At 40.4% G+C, this 19777-nt stretch overlaps 1 protein-coding gene across 1 annotated transcript; it reads left to right on the forward strand.

Annotated features, from left to right (window-relative positions):
* On the forward strand, window positions 1–19722 carry ENOSF1 (enolase superfamily member 1). Its single transcript, XM_033154995.1, has 16 exons — window positions 1–216; window positions 1169–1277; window positions 3903–4018; window positions 5555–5641; window positions 7539–7565; window positions 8898–8970; window positions 10090–10128; window positions 10782–10864; window positions 12089–12123; window positions 13705–13792; window positions 14580–14714; window positions 15483–15524; window positions 16417–16546; window positions 16839–16938; window positions 18043–18124; window positions 19287–19722. The coding sequence occupies exons 1-16, from the start codon at window positions 133–135 to the stop codon at window positions 19395–19397; spliced, it is 1341 nt and encodes a 446-aa protein (XP_033010886.1). The 5' UTR covers window positions 1–132; the 3' UTR covers window positions 19398–19722.
* Window positions 19723–19777: the final 55 nt, after the last annotated feature.

Genomic DNA, 19777 nt, shown 5'->3' on the forward strand with positions numbered 1-19777 from the left:
CCCTCCAACCTCCTCCCCTCGGATGCGGCCGCCCACAAGCGCCGCGCGGGCCAATCGGCGTCCCGGAGGGATCCCCAGGGGTCGGTGGAAAGCGGATTCCCGCAGAACTCCAGCCGCAGGCTCCCTGTCGCGATGGTCCGAGGGAGGGTGTTGGGTCTGGCCGCGAGCGACGTCCGCTTCCCCACGTCCCTGGCCCGCCATGGCTCAGACGCGATGGTAAGCCCTCTCTGCCAAGGCGCCGCGCGGCAGCCGGATCTCCGAGGGCTCCAGCAGGGCAACTCTCCTCTTGCTTTTCTCCCTCAGGCTCATCGCCTAGTTTTAAATGGGTTAGGGTGCTAGTCCGTCACTTTAGACGTGTTCCTGCCTTCTGCTCTTGGATCTGTCGTGATTTAGACACCACGCTGCTTGTCCCTTTACGCAGCTAGGTTTGGATGGGCAAATAGCTTCATGACAGGTAGTAGCAGGACCGTGCAGAGCTTGTGTGAGGCCCGGGGTGGGAGTCTTGTTGGAATAAAGTTATAAACTAAAACCAAAATTCTTGTTGGGGGGCAGGACTTTTGTTGGGTGGGCAGAACCGAAGTGATTGGTCAGTTAAGTATTTCTATTGTTTTACTTGACCTGGGGTGGCAGCTGCCCCCACCCCCCTTGTCCAGTGCCTTGGGGAGCAGGGGGGTGGCGACCAGCTTATTCCTCTGAGGTTGGGGCAAGTGTACTGGCCCCACCTCTTCACCTTAACTAAAATTCTATAACGCCCTTCATCTGAGGATCACATGATGGTTTACAATATAAACACCCAAAAATACATAACATAGTAACAAACACTAGCAATAACCGTCATACCCACAGGGGAGAAACTACATCATGTTCTATATGGAACTACAGTACACTGTTCCCTTTTACAGTATTGTTAGTAAATTCATAGAGAAATGTCTTAATGAAGAAAAAGTTCCTGCTTCCTGTTTGAAGGCTTTCGCTGCCCTTTCCTACAACGCTGATGGTAAAGAGATACACTCCACATCTTGATTTAAAACAAAAAACATCCTCATTCAGAAAAATTGTAGTTGATGAAGATGTCTATGTAAGAAGCCACATGTAGATGCAAGTGTGTGTGTGTGTGTGTGTGTGTTTTGCTGGCATCAATATTGGTTGTTTTTGCTCTTCCATTTAGCACCCCGACCCAGATTATTCTGCAGTTTATGTTGTAATAGAAACAGATGCTCCTGACGGGCTCAAAGGTTATGGCTTAACGTTTACGCTGGGCAAAGGGACAGAAGTGGGTAAGTTATCATGTTGCCTCTGATTTAAATTAATCATCTGTTGTGAGAATGACAATTCCTCTTTGGAAACTGCCTCCAAGAGGAAATCCAAGTTCAGGAGCTTCCTTGATCTTTGTACTAATAAGTCATGTATTGCAACTTCTCCGCTTCTAAGCCGTAGAAAAGGGTAGAGCACTGAAACCTTTTCCTGCACATCAGCTCAAACATGCTAATGCCAGCACTCAACAGGGTTGGTAGCACTGATGTGAAGTTAATGCGTTCATTTGGAGTAAGAAGCTGTTAAACATAAATCCCATATTACGAAGGGCTGCCATTAGTGGACTCTATCACCACCTGCTGGCTACTTCCAGAGGGGCAGCCATATTTGTTTGTTAATGCAAAAAATGAAGCTTGTGGCATCTTAAAAACCAACCAGATGTCAGGGCTGGGGAACCTGTAGGTCTCCAAATGTTGTTGAACTCCCATTTCAGAGCCCCAGCCAGGATAGCCAAAGGTTAAGAATGATGGGAGTTTTCCAGCAACCTTTGGAGAGCCAGAGGTTCCCTTTCTCCATATTATGGCATAGGCTTTCAAGGATGGGCGTGTACTTCTCATGCATCTTATGAAGTGGACTGCTGTCTATGAAAACCTATGCCATAATAAATGTTTTAATTTTTAGGAGGCGACAGGATTCTTTGAAGAATTTCAGTCACCATGTGAAAACAACAGCCCTATGGGTATAAGAGCCTTCTGGTTCTGCAGATAAAATTTATCTGATAAATAAACATTTGTTTTAGATAAAATTTGCTTCTTTTAAAACACATGAAAAGTTTCCTATGCTCATCATCAGTGGTGTGCTTTACATTTAAGGAATAACTGGAAAGCACTCTCAAGCAGCAGGTGAAATTCGTATCATTTACCATGACGTGTGTATATAAATGGTGATGTAAAATGTTGCAAACATGATCAGATTTAAAGCAAAGGTTTTAACACACAACAGTTGCAATATTATCTTCTAGAAACATTTTGGCTACTTCCTCCCCCCCCCCCCCGCCTGCCCCCGCCCACCGCATATCTTCTGCCAATGCGAACTGCTAAGCAATTTTCCCATCGGTTTGGGTTTCTGCTTAGTATAGTAACGTCTTAGCCACCTGCGGTTCCTTCTGATCCCAGTGCAACAACAACAGAATCATAATCCTTTAAAGCCTTTCCACTCCACTGCAGTATCTTGCTGCAGCTATTAACACTAGTAAATGAGTTGCAAGGCATGATGTTGATCAAACAGCTGTGATAACCCTAATCGGATTATATGATTTATAGTTCTCTTTTGATATCCTTTACTGCTTCTGTTCACCTCAGCTGAAGTAAGAGGAGTTTGGCTTATGTATCATGCAGATACTTTTATTTACACACACCAAAACCCTACCTTATCCCGCTTCTGCTAGGAAGGAATTGATGGCATGCAATTCCTTTGGAGTTCTGTTGTTTTCTTGCCAAAATTAGGAACTGCTTTACAAAATCTGATTAGTTCAATCTACCTTCACCTGCCATTCCTCTTTCATTGGTAGTTCTTCCTGCTTCCATTTCTGTGCCAATAATACTCTTGCTGCAGTTGTCGCATATAAAAACAGTTTTTTTATCTTGTCTTTTAATGTCAGTGCCTACAATACCAAGTAAAAATGCTTCTGGTTTTTTTAATAAACATCTTTTTCATCTCATTAAAAATCATTTCCCAGAAGCTTTTCACTTTCTTACATTCCCACCACAGATGATAAAAAGTACCTTCCTTTTCCTTACATTTCCAACATTTATTACTTATTTTATACATTTTAGCTAATTTCACTGGTGTAATATACCATCTATACACCATTTTCATTACATTTTCTTTCAAAGCATTGCATGCAGTAAATTTTGTTTCTTCTTTCCATAATTTCTCCCAGTCTTTTAACTGTATAATATAACCAAAATCTTTGGCCCAATGTATCATAACTGACTTAACATCTTCATCTTTCAAATGCCATTCCAACAGCAATTTATACATTTTTGACAATGTTTTAAATTTATTATTTGTTCTCTTGAAACACTAGCAGTCCTTTCATAATGACTTGGGACCAGGTCGCCTGCCTTCCTATGCAGCCAATTGTGTATAAAAAATTTCAGAAAAGCACTGTCAGTATCTGGGTAGTGTTTTCAAGAGACATGGAAGAAGGTTTTGTCTGTGACTGCACCCAGGCTGGAATTTCCTTCCTTGTGAGAGCTGATGGCACTTTCTACCTGTTTAGACAAGCCTTTGGCCTCATTATTTGCCACTCCCATTTACTTGATTTATAACCTGCTTTCCAAGAAGTTCCTAGCTGAGCTAAGTGGCTTTAGGATTAATCCTCCTCCTGTATTTGTCATACTGTAATTTTACATAGTTTTGTTGTCCACCTCATGCTAAGTGCAGAAAGGTAGAAGTAAAATGCCAAGGACAATTCTGGGATTTAACCAGTCATCCCTGGCCAAACTGGTATTTCATCGCTCTAGGATTTCATTCAAGAGTTGTTTTTTGTTTGAAGGACAGAACACACAATATTTTCACAGCTCACTAAAATCCTGGATTCATTTTCAATTAAAAACCCTTCAAGATTTTGGTGTATTTTGTAGTTGTCTGTGCAGTCAATGCACTCTCTGCTCATGTGGTCAATAAAGACTTGGATGAAATAACTGGTGATTTTCGAGGTTTCTACCGGCAGCTCACCAGTGATGGGCAGCTCCGATGGGTAAGATACTTTTCAGCATTTTGGAATAAGGCTAATGCATGAATGCAAAAGTGTTTCCGTGTAAGAAAAAATAACTGGAAATCTATTTACCCTATTCGCCCAAATATAAGCCACACCTGCAAATAAGCCGCACCTTTAAAATACAAAGGGGGGAAAAGGGGAAAATACAATACCCGAATATAAGCCGCTCCCTTAAAATTTGATTGCAGGCTGAAAATCGCTGCAGTTGGTAGAATTGTAACTCCAAACCAATTTAAGTCTTTGATCTTGCAAGCCCGCAAAAGTTACCGTACAACTGATAAAATTGCAAATCGCTATTCAGTTGCTACAATTCCACAGGCACTTACACCCGTAAATGGCAAATGAACAGTCTCAAGCTTGCAAATCGGCAATAAAACAATTTTTGTTACGTTTTACTGTATGTCTGTTTCAGCAGCGATACTGTAAAAGCTAAATTTTGTAAGCCGCACTTTTAGCTTTTCATGGTTGGAATTTGGGGGGAAAGTGCAGCTTATATTTGGGCTATTATGGTAGGTATTGATCCTGCTGTCCGACATGTACTACCAAGTAAAACAGAGCTGACTTGGTGCAACCTAAGACTTAGGTTCAACATTGCTTGTATTCTTGTGTTCATGGCAATGTCAAATGCTCTCACTCAGCCCTGTTTATTGACTTACACATTTTCAACAAATATTCACTAAATGCCGCTGTTGTACAAACCCTAAACAATGCAGGGACATGGCTACTGGAGGTGAGTTGCACCCATCATGTTATGGCTTTGTGCAAGGCAATGTATGTGTTTGTTTGTGCTGGGTGTGCTGGAAAATACTAGCTGTACTTTAATACATCTTGGAATATAATTGCGCTCAATTTATCTAAATCCCAAAGGGCTAATTTGCATGACATGGAAAGCCAAACTCTGACTTATCAAGAATGTGTGGGATCCTGGAGAGGAGTGGTTACCCACTTCATTCCTCCCCAGTCCTTTTTGCTTCTGTGATGGGCAGAGCTAAGTTCAGTCCAAGTGGATAAGTTTTATGCTCGCTAGGTGAGGCAAGGTTTGTTCTTGGTTACAGTTTACAGTTAGTGAATAAGCACTTAACCAGGAGTCCCTGTTCAGAGGGCGTGCTAAGCCAAATCTTGGCATGGTGGTAAAATTGCCCAGGGAGGAGCAAAGTGCTTGTGAAACATCTCTTTGGGAGCCTGCATGGTTCAAAGTCTTGCTCCAAGGTAGTTTGGATTAATGTGTCATGCACCCCCCACCTTCACTGTTTGCTTCCATACAAATATGAATTCACAGCAAGTCTGGGATCCAAGAATTATAGGCTTACAGAAGTGCAAGGAGACATGTAGCTGCTTATTCCATAAAAAGGGTATCCTTGCTCAACCTTTCCTTGATATCTTCCAAGGAAGGAGGCTGCCTTAGCTAGATTTTTCTAAACGCTTTAGATACCTTGTAGGCCTTTGGACTGAGTTTTGTCATACTTACCTCTTCATGGCTACCATAATATATTCATGACATCCTTTTGTCAACAGATTGGTCCTGAGAAAGGAGCTGTGCATTTGGCCACGGCTGCTATTCTGAATGCGGTCTGGGACTTGTGGGCCAAACAGGAAGGGAAGGTAATGGATTGGAAACAAGTGGACAAGACTCTCACAGTTTAGTCCACCTCCCAACTATTCTGTTTTTCCATGGATGGAAGTGGAGGAATCTTCCTGATTTCAGATGGCTGATCTATTTATATCATTGATATTCTATGATTCGGATTTGCCCTCAAGAGACACATGCAGTAGTGGGTGTTGCCTGCCAGTGGTCATGACTGGAGGTAGTAGTAGGAATAGCCAGAACTAGTACAAACCATACCTGCAAATGGACAAAGCAGAGCTCATAGTGAGCTGTTTGAAGGTGTGCTGTTAGCACCAATCAGTTGACTGGGGTAAAAACGCACCTTCAAAGGGGCTCACTGACAGCAGCTGAGACGCTGAGTCATCTTTCTCCTAGAATCATAGAATTGTAGAGCTGAAAGGGACCCTGATAAACATCTAGTTCAGGGGTCAGCAACCTTTTTCAGCCGTGGGCCGGTCCACCATCCCTCAGATCATGTGGTGGGCCAGACTATATTTTCGGGGGGGGGGGGGGGTGAACGAATTCCTATGCCCCACAAATAACCCAGAGATGCATTTTAAATGAAAGCACACATTCTACTCACGTAAAAACATGCTGATTCCCGGACCGTCCGCGGGCCGGATTGAGAAGGCAGTTGGGCCACATCCGGCCCCTGGGCCTTAGGTTGCCTACCTCTGATCTAGTTCAACTCCCTGCAGTGCAGGAATATGCAGCTGTCCCATACAGGGATTGAACCTGTAACCTTGGCTTTATCAGCACCATGCTGTAACCAACTGAGCTGCCCAGGCCTGCCAGTTCTCAGTAGCCATGAGAGGCAAAGGTTGAGCAAACAGGTGGCAGGTTGTAGCACTCCATACCTTGCCAGTATTCTTAGGCTACATCAGCTCAAAGCATCCAAATGGAAATGCCTAGTCAGTTCCCATAATGCATCCCGTAACTGACTGCTACAACAGTGACGTCTGAGATCGAGTGTATCCTATCCTCAAAGTACTGTGCAAATAATTCACAGTGGGCGTTCAGTTTTATTTAAGTCATCTGCATTTATTAAAGCTGAGGGATAAGGAGTGATGCAAGATCTCCTGCTTTGGCTGAGTGAAGATTTGAATCCAGGTTTCTCTAAGTTCAATGCTCTAGTAGTCATATAAATCGAGTGCAAATATCGGTGGGGGAAATCTATGCATTCCACTGAATGGATTTTTTCAGTAGCTGGAAATCTGACAATATGCCCCTCTTTTCTTAAATATTACCTACCTATAGCCTTTTGGGATATATGGAGGGATGTGTTATTTCTTTAAGTAAAGCATTTCGGACGCTTCCAAAATCGATTTTGTTGAAACGGAATGATTTCCAAGTAATAGAAATGATCCTGCCATGGATCATTTCTTACATTACACACATGCAGAGTGTAAGAAAAATCCAGAGGTGTTCCTTAAAATACTGGGGAACTAGCCGCACAGTAACAGAGTCAAGGCAAAGACCCTCATCACTTTGGCCAGCAGCCTCTAACCTGTGCATTCAGCATCCTGGGGCCCCTGCAGAAAGCATGTTAACAGAAATGAATAGTACCACCCAATTGCAAAATGCAGGTGTTGTACTTAATGGAACCTGAGCACCAGTTCATAACAATTTCTGGTTTGCATGTAAGAGAATATAAGCAGCTGTCTTTCTGTAACCTGTTAATTTACTCTTAACAACTGTTACAAGTGTTCAAACACAGGAATGAGGAACCTGCCCCCCTTCAGATTTTGTTGGAATACATCTATCATCTCAGGCTGTCACTCATGGCTGCAACTGATAGGACTTGGAGTCCAACAACAGGCCTCCCCACCCTCAGATTTAGCATAACAACTTTAAATATTTTAAACTCTCTCTCTCTCTCTCATTTTTTAAAAGCCACTCTGGAAACTACTTGTTGACATGGTAAGAAAAAAAAAAGTATTATTAATTGTTTATTCATGTCCTTGCTGTGCTAAAGTAATGGTATAAAGCTATGATGACAAATTATGACCTATCACTAGTTAAATAGTTTGTGGCAAAAATCCACAAAGTCTTCTGAGTCCTGTGGACTACACAGTTTCCTTGCCATCTCTGTGCTTCCTGCATTGCTGTGCAAAAACTGTCTCTGCCTTGGAACAATTGTCCGTGAACAAATGCTATACCAGATGTTAGTTGCCATTTATAGTGCTCATTTTTTTAAAAAAAAAGTGCAGTATGAAAGAAATGCCATGATTGTCAATATTACAATAGAAACCTATATTTATCTTGTTTTTAAGTTGGTTGGTATGTAATTTGATATCACTAAACATTTGAGGCTTAAGTAATCAAAGAAAAGTAAGCAAATGGCTGTTTAAATCTGTGTACTATTTTGGTCCTCAAAAAGTAATCTAGTGTATTTTCATTATTTGTTTTCCTGTAGCACCATCTATATACAGAGCACTTTACAAAGAACAAGTTTGGCAGGTCTCTATTCCAAGAGGCTAATATATATACATGATACACATCTAAATTTGTAAAGCCTGCATGTTTTGGTATTTGTTGCATCAGGTTACTCGTTTGAATGTCAATTTTGCAGCTTGTTATGCTGCTTATGTCCACTTTGGCTTGCTGTGCTACTTACAAACGTGATGTTGCAGTATGCATTTGCCTCTATGCACTGTGCTTTCTCAATGAATGTTTGCTGTGTTGAGGTCCTGTGTCTATACAAACCAGATTCTAAAGATCAGTGGTTTTCAATTCATGTGCCACATCAGATTACATACCCCTGGCTGAACAAAGTTCCACTTTACCAATGCTGCCATTGCATTGTTTTGTTGCTTTAAGCAGAGGATTTGTTCTATATTTTTATTGTTTGTGTTTATATGGTTTTTGTCCCAGCCTTCAGCTAGCACAATAAACTTATTGAACTTGAAGCAATGCCACCCAGTGGGAGAGTACAGAAGAGCATCGGTGTGCTTTTATGTGTGCAACAATATCGGCACTGAAACTCATGGTTGGTTTCAAACTTCGTCCTTTTGTTGTTTTGCTTCCACCATTGTAAGGTGCCAGGATATTTCCAGAGTAGGACGTTGTGGCTCAGATCTTGCTCTGGTCACAGCCAGCAAAGGTGGCACATGTGATTAGTGACTCCGGATGCGGATGCATCAACAGACCTCTGAACACACAAACCTGTTTCTGTACATGGGAAATGTCTCTTGGACTGGGTTAATCATACATGATCAAATAATACAATTTGGTTCCTTTTTTACTTACCAGGATCCCAAACAGTTGTTATCTTGCATAGATTTCAGATATATTACAGATGCCCTGACAGAAGAAGAAGCTCTCAGTAAGTTATTTTTATAGGCCGCAAAACCTACATTCACTAACTTTAGGTTATCCCTACTGATTTCTTTCTATTAACCAAGTTCGGCAATTTAATATTCAATAATTAGTAAGTAGAGTGCTTTTTTTTCAGTACAGTGGTACCTTTGTTCTCAAATTTAATCGGTTCTGGGAGTCCGTTACAAAACCAAAGCATTCCAAAACCAAGTTGCGCTTTCCCATAGAAAATAATGCAAAATGGATTAATCCTTCCAGACTTTTAAAAACAACCCCTAAAACAGCAATTTAACATGAATTTTACTATCTCACGAGACCACTGATCCGTAAAATGAAAGCAATAAACAATGTACTGCAGTCACACAATCAGTCAGTAGCTGAACTGGGTTCCACACAGTCCCAAAAACAAAACAAAAACGCAAAATACATAGCAAAAACAGACAGACCTCAGCATAACATTCAACACGGAAGCATGGCACTCAAAACAGAGCATGTTCGGCTTCCGAAAAATGTTTGCAAACTGTAACACTTACTTCGGGGTTTGCAGTGTTTGGGTTCCAAGTTGTTTGAGTACCAAGGCGTCTGAGAACCAAGGTACCACTGTACTTAATGCACTTTACCTCCATTAGCTCAGTAAACTTTTAAACTGTTCTGAGAACAGCCCACTACAACCATCTCTTCCCTGTTTAGGGAAGTTTTAAATGTTTGAAGTTTTATTCTGTTTTTAGTCCTCTGTTGGGAGCCGCCCAGAGTGGCTGGGGAAACCCAGTCAGATGGGCGGGGTATAAATAAAATCGTTGTTGTTGTTGTTGTTGTTGTTATTTTATTATTTTCTTCCAAATGGGGAGGCAGGGGGCTGAGGTTGAAAATGAATGGCTTACCTATGACACCGTGCCATCAGTGAATCTGTGACTAAGCAGAGGTTTAAACTGTGAACTGTACTTTATGGCTCATGCTTTAGGCTTCAGTGTAACAACAGCTCAGAATATAGACCCTGTAATTATTTGCACAGCAAGTGCAATTCCATGTAATTTTGCTTTATAAAAATAGAACTCTTTATAAATAAAGATAGGAATGACATTGCATTTTGGTTTTAACATTGTGCTTTCTCTTTCCATTTCACTAGCAATCCTTCAAAGTGGCCTAGTGGGGAAAAAACAAAGAGGTAAGCAGAACAACTCTTCCTTCTGCTGTTAGTTCAGGGGTCAGCAACCTTTTTCAGCAGGGGGCCAGTCCACCGTCCCTCAGACCTTGTGGGGGGCTGGACTATATTTTTTGGGGGGGGCCGGATTGAGAAGGCAATTAGGTCGCATTCGGCCCCCAGGCCTTAGGTTGCCTACCCCTGTGTTAGTTGATTATTAGTTTGCATCCCAAAAGGTTCTTCTGAAACTCAATATGGGAAACAGCCACTGAGGTCTCACATGCATTGCGACACTGAATGCGCTAAGGAATAGCCTTCTTTCTCTTTCTTCTTAAAGCAGGGAGCCTGTGGCCCTCCAAATGTTGTTGGACTGCCACCTTCCCTGACTGTTGGGCATGCTGGCTGGCAATGAGGAGAGTTGCGAATCCAACAACCAATGGTGGTTCCTCAACCCTTCCTTAAAGGCAGCGTTTGGAAACTAGCTACTTTCAGGCAAGGCAGTGGGAAATGACCCTGTGGGAATCCAGGCTTTTCATTCATCCTAGAGGTCTTTTTAAACATTTTTACTTTAGTGTCCAGTTGTTGTAGGGAATCCAGATGTGTTTTCCCAGGGTAGTGATTCTGTTGCAAGGAAATTTCATTTAAATTGCTGGTGGTGATGTTATGCCTCTTTGTAGAAGAACAAATGTTGGAATACGGCTACCCAGCTTATACCACATCGTGTGCTTGGCTAGGCTATCCAGACCAACAACTGAAACAGGTTTGGTTCTTCTGCACTCTTTCCATTTAGACTTCTGCTTTGAGTTCAGATGCACAAAAGATGAACAAACATAATTGGTTTAGGCAGTACAGAGGAAGAGTCAAAAGCAAATTCCATTTTGAAATGTAGCTGTCAGATATTGTCAGTTTTTTGGCATGCACGTGGGTCTCTGTTGCTCTTAGACTGATTCACACTAGGGATGGAGGAGAAATTTGATCCAGTTTGCATTAAAATGCGAACTTTCCTAATGCAGAGTTTCCAAAATAATATGCAAACGGAATCACAGCCACCATTCAGAACTTTTAAAACCAAGTAATGTGTGCAAAAATGCATATACTGGGGTACTGTGTCCGTAAAAATGCATGTCTTAATGAAAATAACATTAAAAAATGCATTATTTTAGGGGAAAGTGCTTTACAAAAAGGTGCAAATCAGGAGACGTGCACTAAATGCTTTTGGATTTTCACAAGGATTTTTTTAATTATTATTGCAAAGTGTTGAAATGTGGAGAACTGAATTTAGGACTAAAAACGAGAAACTGAGAGGGAACGAAATTGCAGAGATGGGCAAATCTGTCCAATTTTCCCTGGCGGTTGTATGTGGGTGGAATATGGAAACAAGTCTTAAAGGGTTTGTACTTTCTCCTGCTGTGCATAGAACAATTTATATGACTCATGGTCCATGTGTGGTAACGGTAGTTTAAGTAGATATTGCTTCCATGATCCATTTGCCCCTCTTTTGTGACAGACAGATCTCCCAAGATAGACTCTCCCTTAGATACTGCATGCCGTGTGGGTAGACACACTTGTATTGTACACATACAGGGATTGTGTGAAATGACAATTTCTTCTCACTCCCTATTTTTTCAGTCTTTGCAAACTTGGTGCCCTCCAGATGTTTTTGAACTACACAACTACCATCTGCCCCAGCCAGCAGAACTGTGTTGACCGAGGCTGATGGGAGTTGCATTCCAAAATATTTGCAGGGTACTATTTTTACAAAGGCTGCTATAGACCAGTGAACCTAAAAAGCAATAACTCTTAAATCACGCTAAGCGAGTGAACTCACCATTAACCTGTGAAATACGCTGCTATGAAAGACGAGACAAAAAAAACCAAACCCAACAGATTCTGTCGGTTCAGCTAAGAGTCCTTTTGTACAAATGGTTGCTCACATGTGCTCTATGTGTGTGTGTGTGTGTGACAGATGTAACTTTCTTGGCAGCTTTGTACTGAAGCGCTGAAGGATGGTTGGACCAGGTATAGTCAATTCATATTTAATACTTCACTTCTAGTTTTATAAGATATACATAACAGGCAAGTTCTGGTTTGTCAGGAAAGTGACAAAAGAAAATGAATTTTCTTACCTTGGTTGTCAGAAGTTACTGATTTGCTTCCAAAGTGGGCTACACAATTGCTGCTTTATGTACATACAGGCACTATAGCCAAAAGTTGCAGTCATGGTTGGTAGTTCACCTGACCACCTGCTGCCTGCATTTCTTAAATTTCCTGGGAAGTAGGGGGTAGGGGCAAGGCCTGCATGGTGCAAATGTACCAGTAGTGTGTGCATTTGCACTGGACAGACCTTAACTGCTACATCCCGCATAACCCCCCTCCTGGTAAAAAGCAGCAACACAGGTGATGGGTGATCAGGTAAGTGCTACCAACCACTACAGCAAAGTTGTTGCTGTCAGCTTTGACAGCTCAAATCAATTGCTGGGCTGAAGGGAGGAAGAAATCAATGAATGACTGTCGTCCTACACCTCAAACAGGTGAGCAGCACGACTGGTCCCTTTGTTCTGCATTGCAGGGGTATCTGAGCATGTATATACATGTGTAGTGGAGGCAAGTTTTATCTTCTGTGCACACACAAACTTAGGGTGTGAAGAAACCAACCTAGAAGGTCGATCTAGGATTTACGTTTCACCCTAACTGAATCAGGGCATTGGACTCAGTCCTACATCAAGTTACTCATGCTCACAACTCATCGAGTCCACCAGTTGGCATGGATTTAAATGAGATGTTTTTACACACATTTGAAAGAACAACAGTTGTTCTCGTTCATATTGCTTCTGAAGTTCAGAGTTGGAGAGTGGAGTATAAACTTTTCCAGTTTGGAACTCCTGGGCTAATTCTGAGCCTAAACCAAGTCTTTCACAAGTTCAGTCTCGGTTCACAATTAGTTCATCTCTTAACAACAGTGTTCCTCAGTGTCACAGACACCCATTTCCCGTTCTTTAAAAAAAAATATACCTGGAAGAGATGCCTATAAGAAAGGCTGTTCCTTCAGAAGTCTTAAGTGGCAGCAACATTGTGGACACCAAGACTCCTGGGAAATACAGTGTCTCACACTTTGCAGATCATTTCTAAGAACTCGGGATCCTGGCGTTCAGAACATTGTTACTACAGCAGTTAAGTAATCAAGGCTCCCGAAGCAGGCTTTAAAATGTAAAATTTCATGATAAATTTTGGGAGAAAGTAGAAAGGGGCATCAGGAGTGCTTTTAAAGAGTCTAGGACTAGGAAGGCCTTAATCCCATGAGTTCCTGTGGGTGTGTTTTACAAGGATATTGTGGGAGGGAAGTCTTCTAGGCCTGTAACAAGTTATAGGGCACATAGGGCCAGGTTTAAAACAAATTAATTCTGCCCCAATCTAAACTGAGTCTATATTAGCTCCTTCTAGGTGAGCAAAGACTGAGTTTAGCCTTGAAAAGCTTGCCCTTCTCTAGTTCTCATTTTTATGCTGTTACATAAAAGATAAAAGAAATGAGTGGTCATAGAAGAAGAAAAAAGCTGTTACAAACTTTTAGCCATCTTAATTTTATTACAAATGTGTCTCTAGGTTCAAAGTAAAAGTTGGAGCGGATCTCCAGGATGACATTCGGAGATGCAGACTTGTTAGAGAAATGATTGGTCCTGAAAATATACTGGTATGTATCACATATCTAGGGCTATGTTTTATTGTAATAACATGCATTGCTGCCTGTCACTGTCAGTCATGTGGATGGTTGGAATCCATGCCTATATTGGGGTGGAAAGTAACCAGCCATTGATTTTGGCCAGGCTTCCTCAACCTCGGCCCTCCAGATGTTTTGAGACTACAAATCCAGTCATCCCTGACCACTGGTCCTGCTAGCTAGGGATCATGGGAGTTGTAGGCCAAAAACATCTGGAGGGCCAAGGTTGAGGAAGCCTGCTTTTGGCATACTGAAAAATCTGAGTCTCTTTATTTTTTGGAATCCGCTTCGATGAACTTAATGTTAAAAATATATACATTTTAGTTATGTGGCCCTCCAAAACTTTATTCAGGCACTATCTTTAGTATTGTATTTTGTTTTCTTATCTTGTAATAAGGTTAGCACATTGTGTGCATTTACTTGGAAGCAAGTCCCACTGAAGCATGCACAGGACTGCAGTCTTAACCAAAGCATAACTGCTAGGATTTTTCACTAAATTTGAAATTTGTGTTGGTCAGTTAATTATGACTTCGTTTCTTTAGAATAAATGTGTGGTTTGGAGAATTGGGTACATAATTTCTTCCTACTTCAAATTATTCAAATTGTTTAACACCTCAGCAGTATGAACCTAGCGTGTGTCATAAGAAAAGCTTGACTCCAATTCTCATTACTTTCCATCTGTCTAAAACCAACATCGCCATTGTTATAACACTGAGTTCGATGACATGGTTGAATGAATGCAGTCTGTAACTATTCTCAGATGCTGGATGCTAACCAAAGATGGGAAGTGAAAGAAGCCATAGAATGGGTCACGAAACTAGCTGAATTCAAACCACTGTGGATCGAGGAACCAACTTCCCCTGATGATATTCTTGGGCACGCAACCATTGCCAAGGTCAGAGGAGTTGTTTTCCATTTCGGTGAGATGACAACCTAGAATGTAGATCTAGGATTTATGTTTCGCCCCAACTGAATCAGGGCATTGGACTCTCTACATAACAGAGAACTTTGATGATTTATTGACTTGTGGTTTTCTTTAGAACACTCAGACTTCAGGCTCAAACAGTTGTCAAAAGTCATTAACATCTACTTGCTACAATATCCTGTCACACATGCAGCATATATTCCATAAAACTTTAAATGAGTAACATATTTGTGAAGGCTAATAAAAGAATGAAAAATATATACATCCGTGTGCAAGCCAACCAGCAATGCTCCTAAAATGCATGTGATTCATGCACTCTTTAATATGTTTGGCCTGAAGTTCAAATTATATGGGAAATATAATACTAGCCAAGGATGTGTGATCAAAACTTATTAGAGCACCAGTGGTCTCGCATGTACATCATAGCCAAAATCCAACACCAAGTTAGTAATGCTTAAGCACCATTGATTTCAGTGGGATTTGTGTGCATAACTGTGCTCAGTTACAGTCCAAGGATATTCCATATGGTCGCACACACCCGCTTACGTAATTCTTCACACCTAATTGATTAAGCAAAGAAAGTATCAACTGTGCTAATAATTCTATCATTTCCTTTAGCTTTCTTCTAATTGTATGAAATGATCGCTGAACCATTACATTTTGTTTCCCCCCTGTGAATAACTGGATTTGGAAAAACTCAGAAACCTATGGCATGTCACAAGCTGTTCTTGTTTTTAGGCTTTAGCGCCACTAGGGATTGGTGTTGCAACAGGAGAACAAGTAAGTTTCCTTATAAATGTCTTATTTTATTTTATTTGTCTTGCAAGCCATTCCATCAAACTTTGCTGAAATGTGTGATTAGGTAAAATCTTCCCATCACATTTCCTTGAACTGAAATATTTGTTTATGAGAAAGTGCCAAATAAAGTGTGCCTATCAGCTTGGGATCCTAAGTTAATTTACAGAGCAATCCAATAGATGTCTAATCGGAAGTAAACCCCCTGGAATTCAATGGGACTTTCTCCCAGGGAAGAACATACTGCAACCTTAAGGAAATTCATGGAAGGAAAGTTTCCCATCCCCTTCATTCTCCTACAAAAAGTATCTCTGGGGGGCTAGGAAGGTGGTGGTGCCAGAACTATGTGGAATGGAGCCATGACAATTGTGATAAAATGTTACATTCAAAGCTTTGCTTGGAAATCATTTTCTTGTATTACTTAAAATTTAAACAACTTATGGAAGTGTATTTACTGAATTGTCATTTGTTTAAGAAAAAAATGGAACAAATCAAAATTGTCAAGAGACTAGTTTTAGCCCACCCAAACTGCTAGGTATTTTATATTTAAATATGCATGCATGCTTCTTTGGGGCAGTCACCTGAGATATGTTAATTACAACTGTATTCATTTGTTTTATGAGTGTGCATACACCCTGTTCCATTCCTCATATAATTTGAAGCCTTCATATGCAACAGTGCAGGCAGAATCTTTTCAGTTTTGTCTCTTCAGCTGTTTTTTTTAGGATGCAGAAGTTTAATGTGCATTGCTTTGAAAGGCAACAACAGCATACAGTCTCTATAATAAAATGCTGTAGTTTATATGGATTTTAAGCTAACCTTCAAATATTTTGAGCTTAAAGAATATGGGCTAAGCAATTTTTTTCATCATCTGCAGTGCCATAACAGAGTGATATTTAAGCAGCTCCTGCAGGCTCAGGCCCTGAGTTATGTCCAGGTGGATAGTTGCAGGTTGGGCAGTGTCAATGAAAACTTGTCTGTGCTGCTGATGGCTAAGAAATTTCAAGGTAAGGGTCTTGAAAATTCTGCTGTAGTAGTACTAGGTGTGTTTTCTGGTCTTTTCTGCTGCTGGCATAGCATTTGGTTTTGTGTATGTTAGCATGATTTTTATGTGATTCTTTATAGTGGAAGTAGGTAGTATTATGGGAGTTTGGCTTTTTCCAGGAATCATCTATGATATATTTTTTAAAGGCTAAAGGAATGAATTAAGCACCACAAAGCATATTTTAGGCTAGAGGGATGAAAAGTTGTGTTGTCTTTGTCAGCAGTGCTAATCCAATTTGTATCCTTTGTTTTCAGTCCCTGTGTGTCCTCATGCTGGAGGGGTTGGGCTCTGTGAGCTGGTACAGCACTTGATAATATTTGACTACATTTCAATATCTGGTAGTCTTGAGAACAGGTTAGTAGTATTTATCTGATTCTTCCCTATTGGTCTTGGACCTGATGTTTGATTCTGGTGTTTGTTTGATCAATCATACATATGATCTTCTTTTTGATAAGAGAAATTCAGGACAAAGCTTTACCCTTCTTTGCCACAACCATAGCCCTGGTTTTCATTTTTATCCCTCCCTTTAACCCTTGTTGTTAATCCCAGCCATAGTCTGAAGTCTTTCTAAAACTTTGTTACTTAGCAAATCTGAGCAACCATCATTGTTGTTACGGGATCGATAACCTGTAGTGTTACATTTCCCCACCCCAATGTTCTTTTTTAAAAAAATTACAATTAACTTACTATACTGTCAGGACTGTCAATATACTATTACTGGAATGAATAGTGAAATCACCACTAAGCTAATTGGTGGGGTGTCCGGTCCAGCTTCAGCAACTTCTCAAAATAACAGCCTTTTGCCAATATCATACATTCTTTGTGTGTGGATATACTACTTGAAGTGTTTTGGAATATTTGTTTTGTTTTGTATTTCCCCCTACATATTTTAGTAGGTAGCTATAATGTACAGCACTGCAATGATGGAATGGAGCCATGACAATTGTGATAAAATGTTACATTCCAAGCTTTGCTTGGAAATCATTTTCTTGTACTACTTAAATGGAACAAATCACAATTGTCAAGAAACTAGTTTTAGCACACACAAAGTGCTAGGTATTTTATATTTAAATATGCATGCATGTTTCTTTGGGGCAGTCACCTGAGATATGTTAATTACAACTGTATTCATTTGTTTTATGAGTGTGCATTGCTAAAAATACACCCTGTTCCATTCCTCACATAATTTAAAGCCTACAACACTCAATTTCTTATTTGTAATATTTTTTGAGGGGGAGGAAACTTACTGGGTTACAATGGACTCCTTCCATTATTAGGAACTTCGTATTTCACTTTACAAATCTCCTGGTAGCCCAACAGGAAATTTAAGTTAACATTATATTCAAATAGCTTTTGTGTCAGAATGTAATACTTATGTTAAACTGGAGTCATTTTGAAATAACTTTATTTTCTGGTAGGACTTTAAAGGAGTTTAGTGAACCAATGTTTTCCTTTCAGGATGTGTGAATATGTTGACCATCTACATGAACACTTCAAGTACCCTGTAGTAATCAAGAATGCATCCTATATGCCACCACAGGTATTTGTACCCCCAGAATATTTTCAGTGCTCCCATAATGCAAGTCTTTCCTCAAACCTTTAATAGAGGCAAGAGGGAAATCCACATATCTCCTATCCGCAGCATGTGCAAGTTGTCAGTTTTAAAACAGCCCACAGGCTAGATTTGATCGCCATGTCATGGTAATATCAGGCGATTGACAGGTAGATGGCCCCATACACCTGCAGGGAGGGGGCAAGTTTAGGTTATGCTAACAGGATCCTGTCCCCCACCCATAAAGGATACTCAGGACAACTTCTGAAGTTTGGATTAGGGCTCTTGCTGAAGCAGTCTTCAAGATTTTGCAAATCCACAAAATATGTGGCTGCTTTGTATTTACAATTTTAGTATTGAAATTAAGGGTCCTTGAGTAGCTTCCAGGTGATGTTAGCATTAATTTTTGTTCACTATGACCTAGTGAACACTATGACCAATTAATGCACAATTTTGTAACACAAACCAAAATGCATTATTGAATGCAATACATAAGTTGCTGCTAAATATATTCACAACCTATACAGAAGTTAACAGGTTCTGTATCATACTAGCTTGTTTCTAGGCAGACAGACCTGCCAAAATAGTGACAAAGAAGAGGTGGGGAATATACAACCTTAAAATGTTTAAGGCTAATTCTATGCAGTGGTTTCCATGAAAATTGTCTTAAGTAGCTAGAACATATTATGGGGTGGCTAACCTTTTTCACCCAAGAGTCACACTGAATGTTAGTCATGCCTCTGAGGTCTCTATGCCAGAGTAGATGTGGCCAACACAGAGATTTGTTTTATCACCCCACAGCATGGCTGAAGTAGAAAATCAGGCAGCAAGAAAAATTGGGATTTTGTTCTTCTTGCCTAGTAAGCGTGTCTATTCTCCTACTATGATATAGCCCCATTACAGCTTTAGTCATGCTTCCTGTTTCCTAAGTGCTGCAAGAACAGCGATATAAAAACAGTTTAGCCAAAGGTGCAAGATTGTTTAATCAGCCTAAGACCTGGTGAAGAGCAATGTTTTAAATAGAAAAAAACCAATCTATGACCTTTTAAATTTGTCTGTTGTTGTGCTAAGTTATTTGTGTTTTTATCCTATAAACTGCCCTGTGATCTTTATATGAAAGGGGAGGAATAATATTAATTTGTTCTTTCAGGCAGCTGGATATTCCACTGAAATGAAAGAAGATTCTGCAAGGAAATACCAGTTTCCACAAGGAGAAGTCTGGCAGAAGCTCCTCTGTGAACATAAAATACAGCTAAAATAAGCTTAAACATTCAACTTGCCAGAGCTATATTTACCACAACAAATGGTTGGTTTTGCTGAAGCTACAAGAAGATTTCGGATTCAAATTAATGCTTTTAGAAAGCTTTCCTCCACTTGCACAACAAGAATAGGTTGCAGCCCCAATTATAGAACTCCTGATCAATTTAAGAAAAAATAAGAGCCTTTTTAATAGTTAAGCTGAAAGGGTACATGATTCATTTTTCCTGACCCTGTTCCAGGAACTACAGGATTATATAATGCAAGATTGCACTTTGAATGTGCATCTGCTGAGTTTAGAAGTTTCAAATAAAGAAACTATGACTAGATACTGTGTTTTGTTCTGTCATATATACTAAGGATGTTTTCAGGCATGTCAGAGGT

The sequence above is a fragment of the Lacerta agilis genome, chromosome 7 (genome assembly GCF_009819535.1).
Source record: "Lacerta agilis isolate rLacAgi1 chromosome 7, rLacAgi1.pri, whole genome shotgun sequence".
In the NCBI taxonomy this organism is placed as follows: Eukaryota; Metazoa; Chordata; class Lepidosauria; order Squamata; family Lacertidae; genus Lacerta; species Lacerta agilis.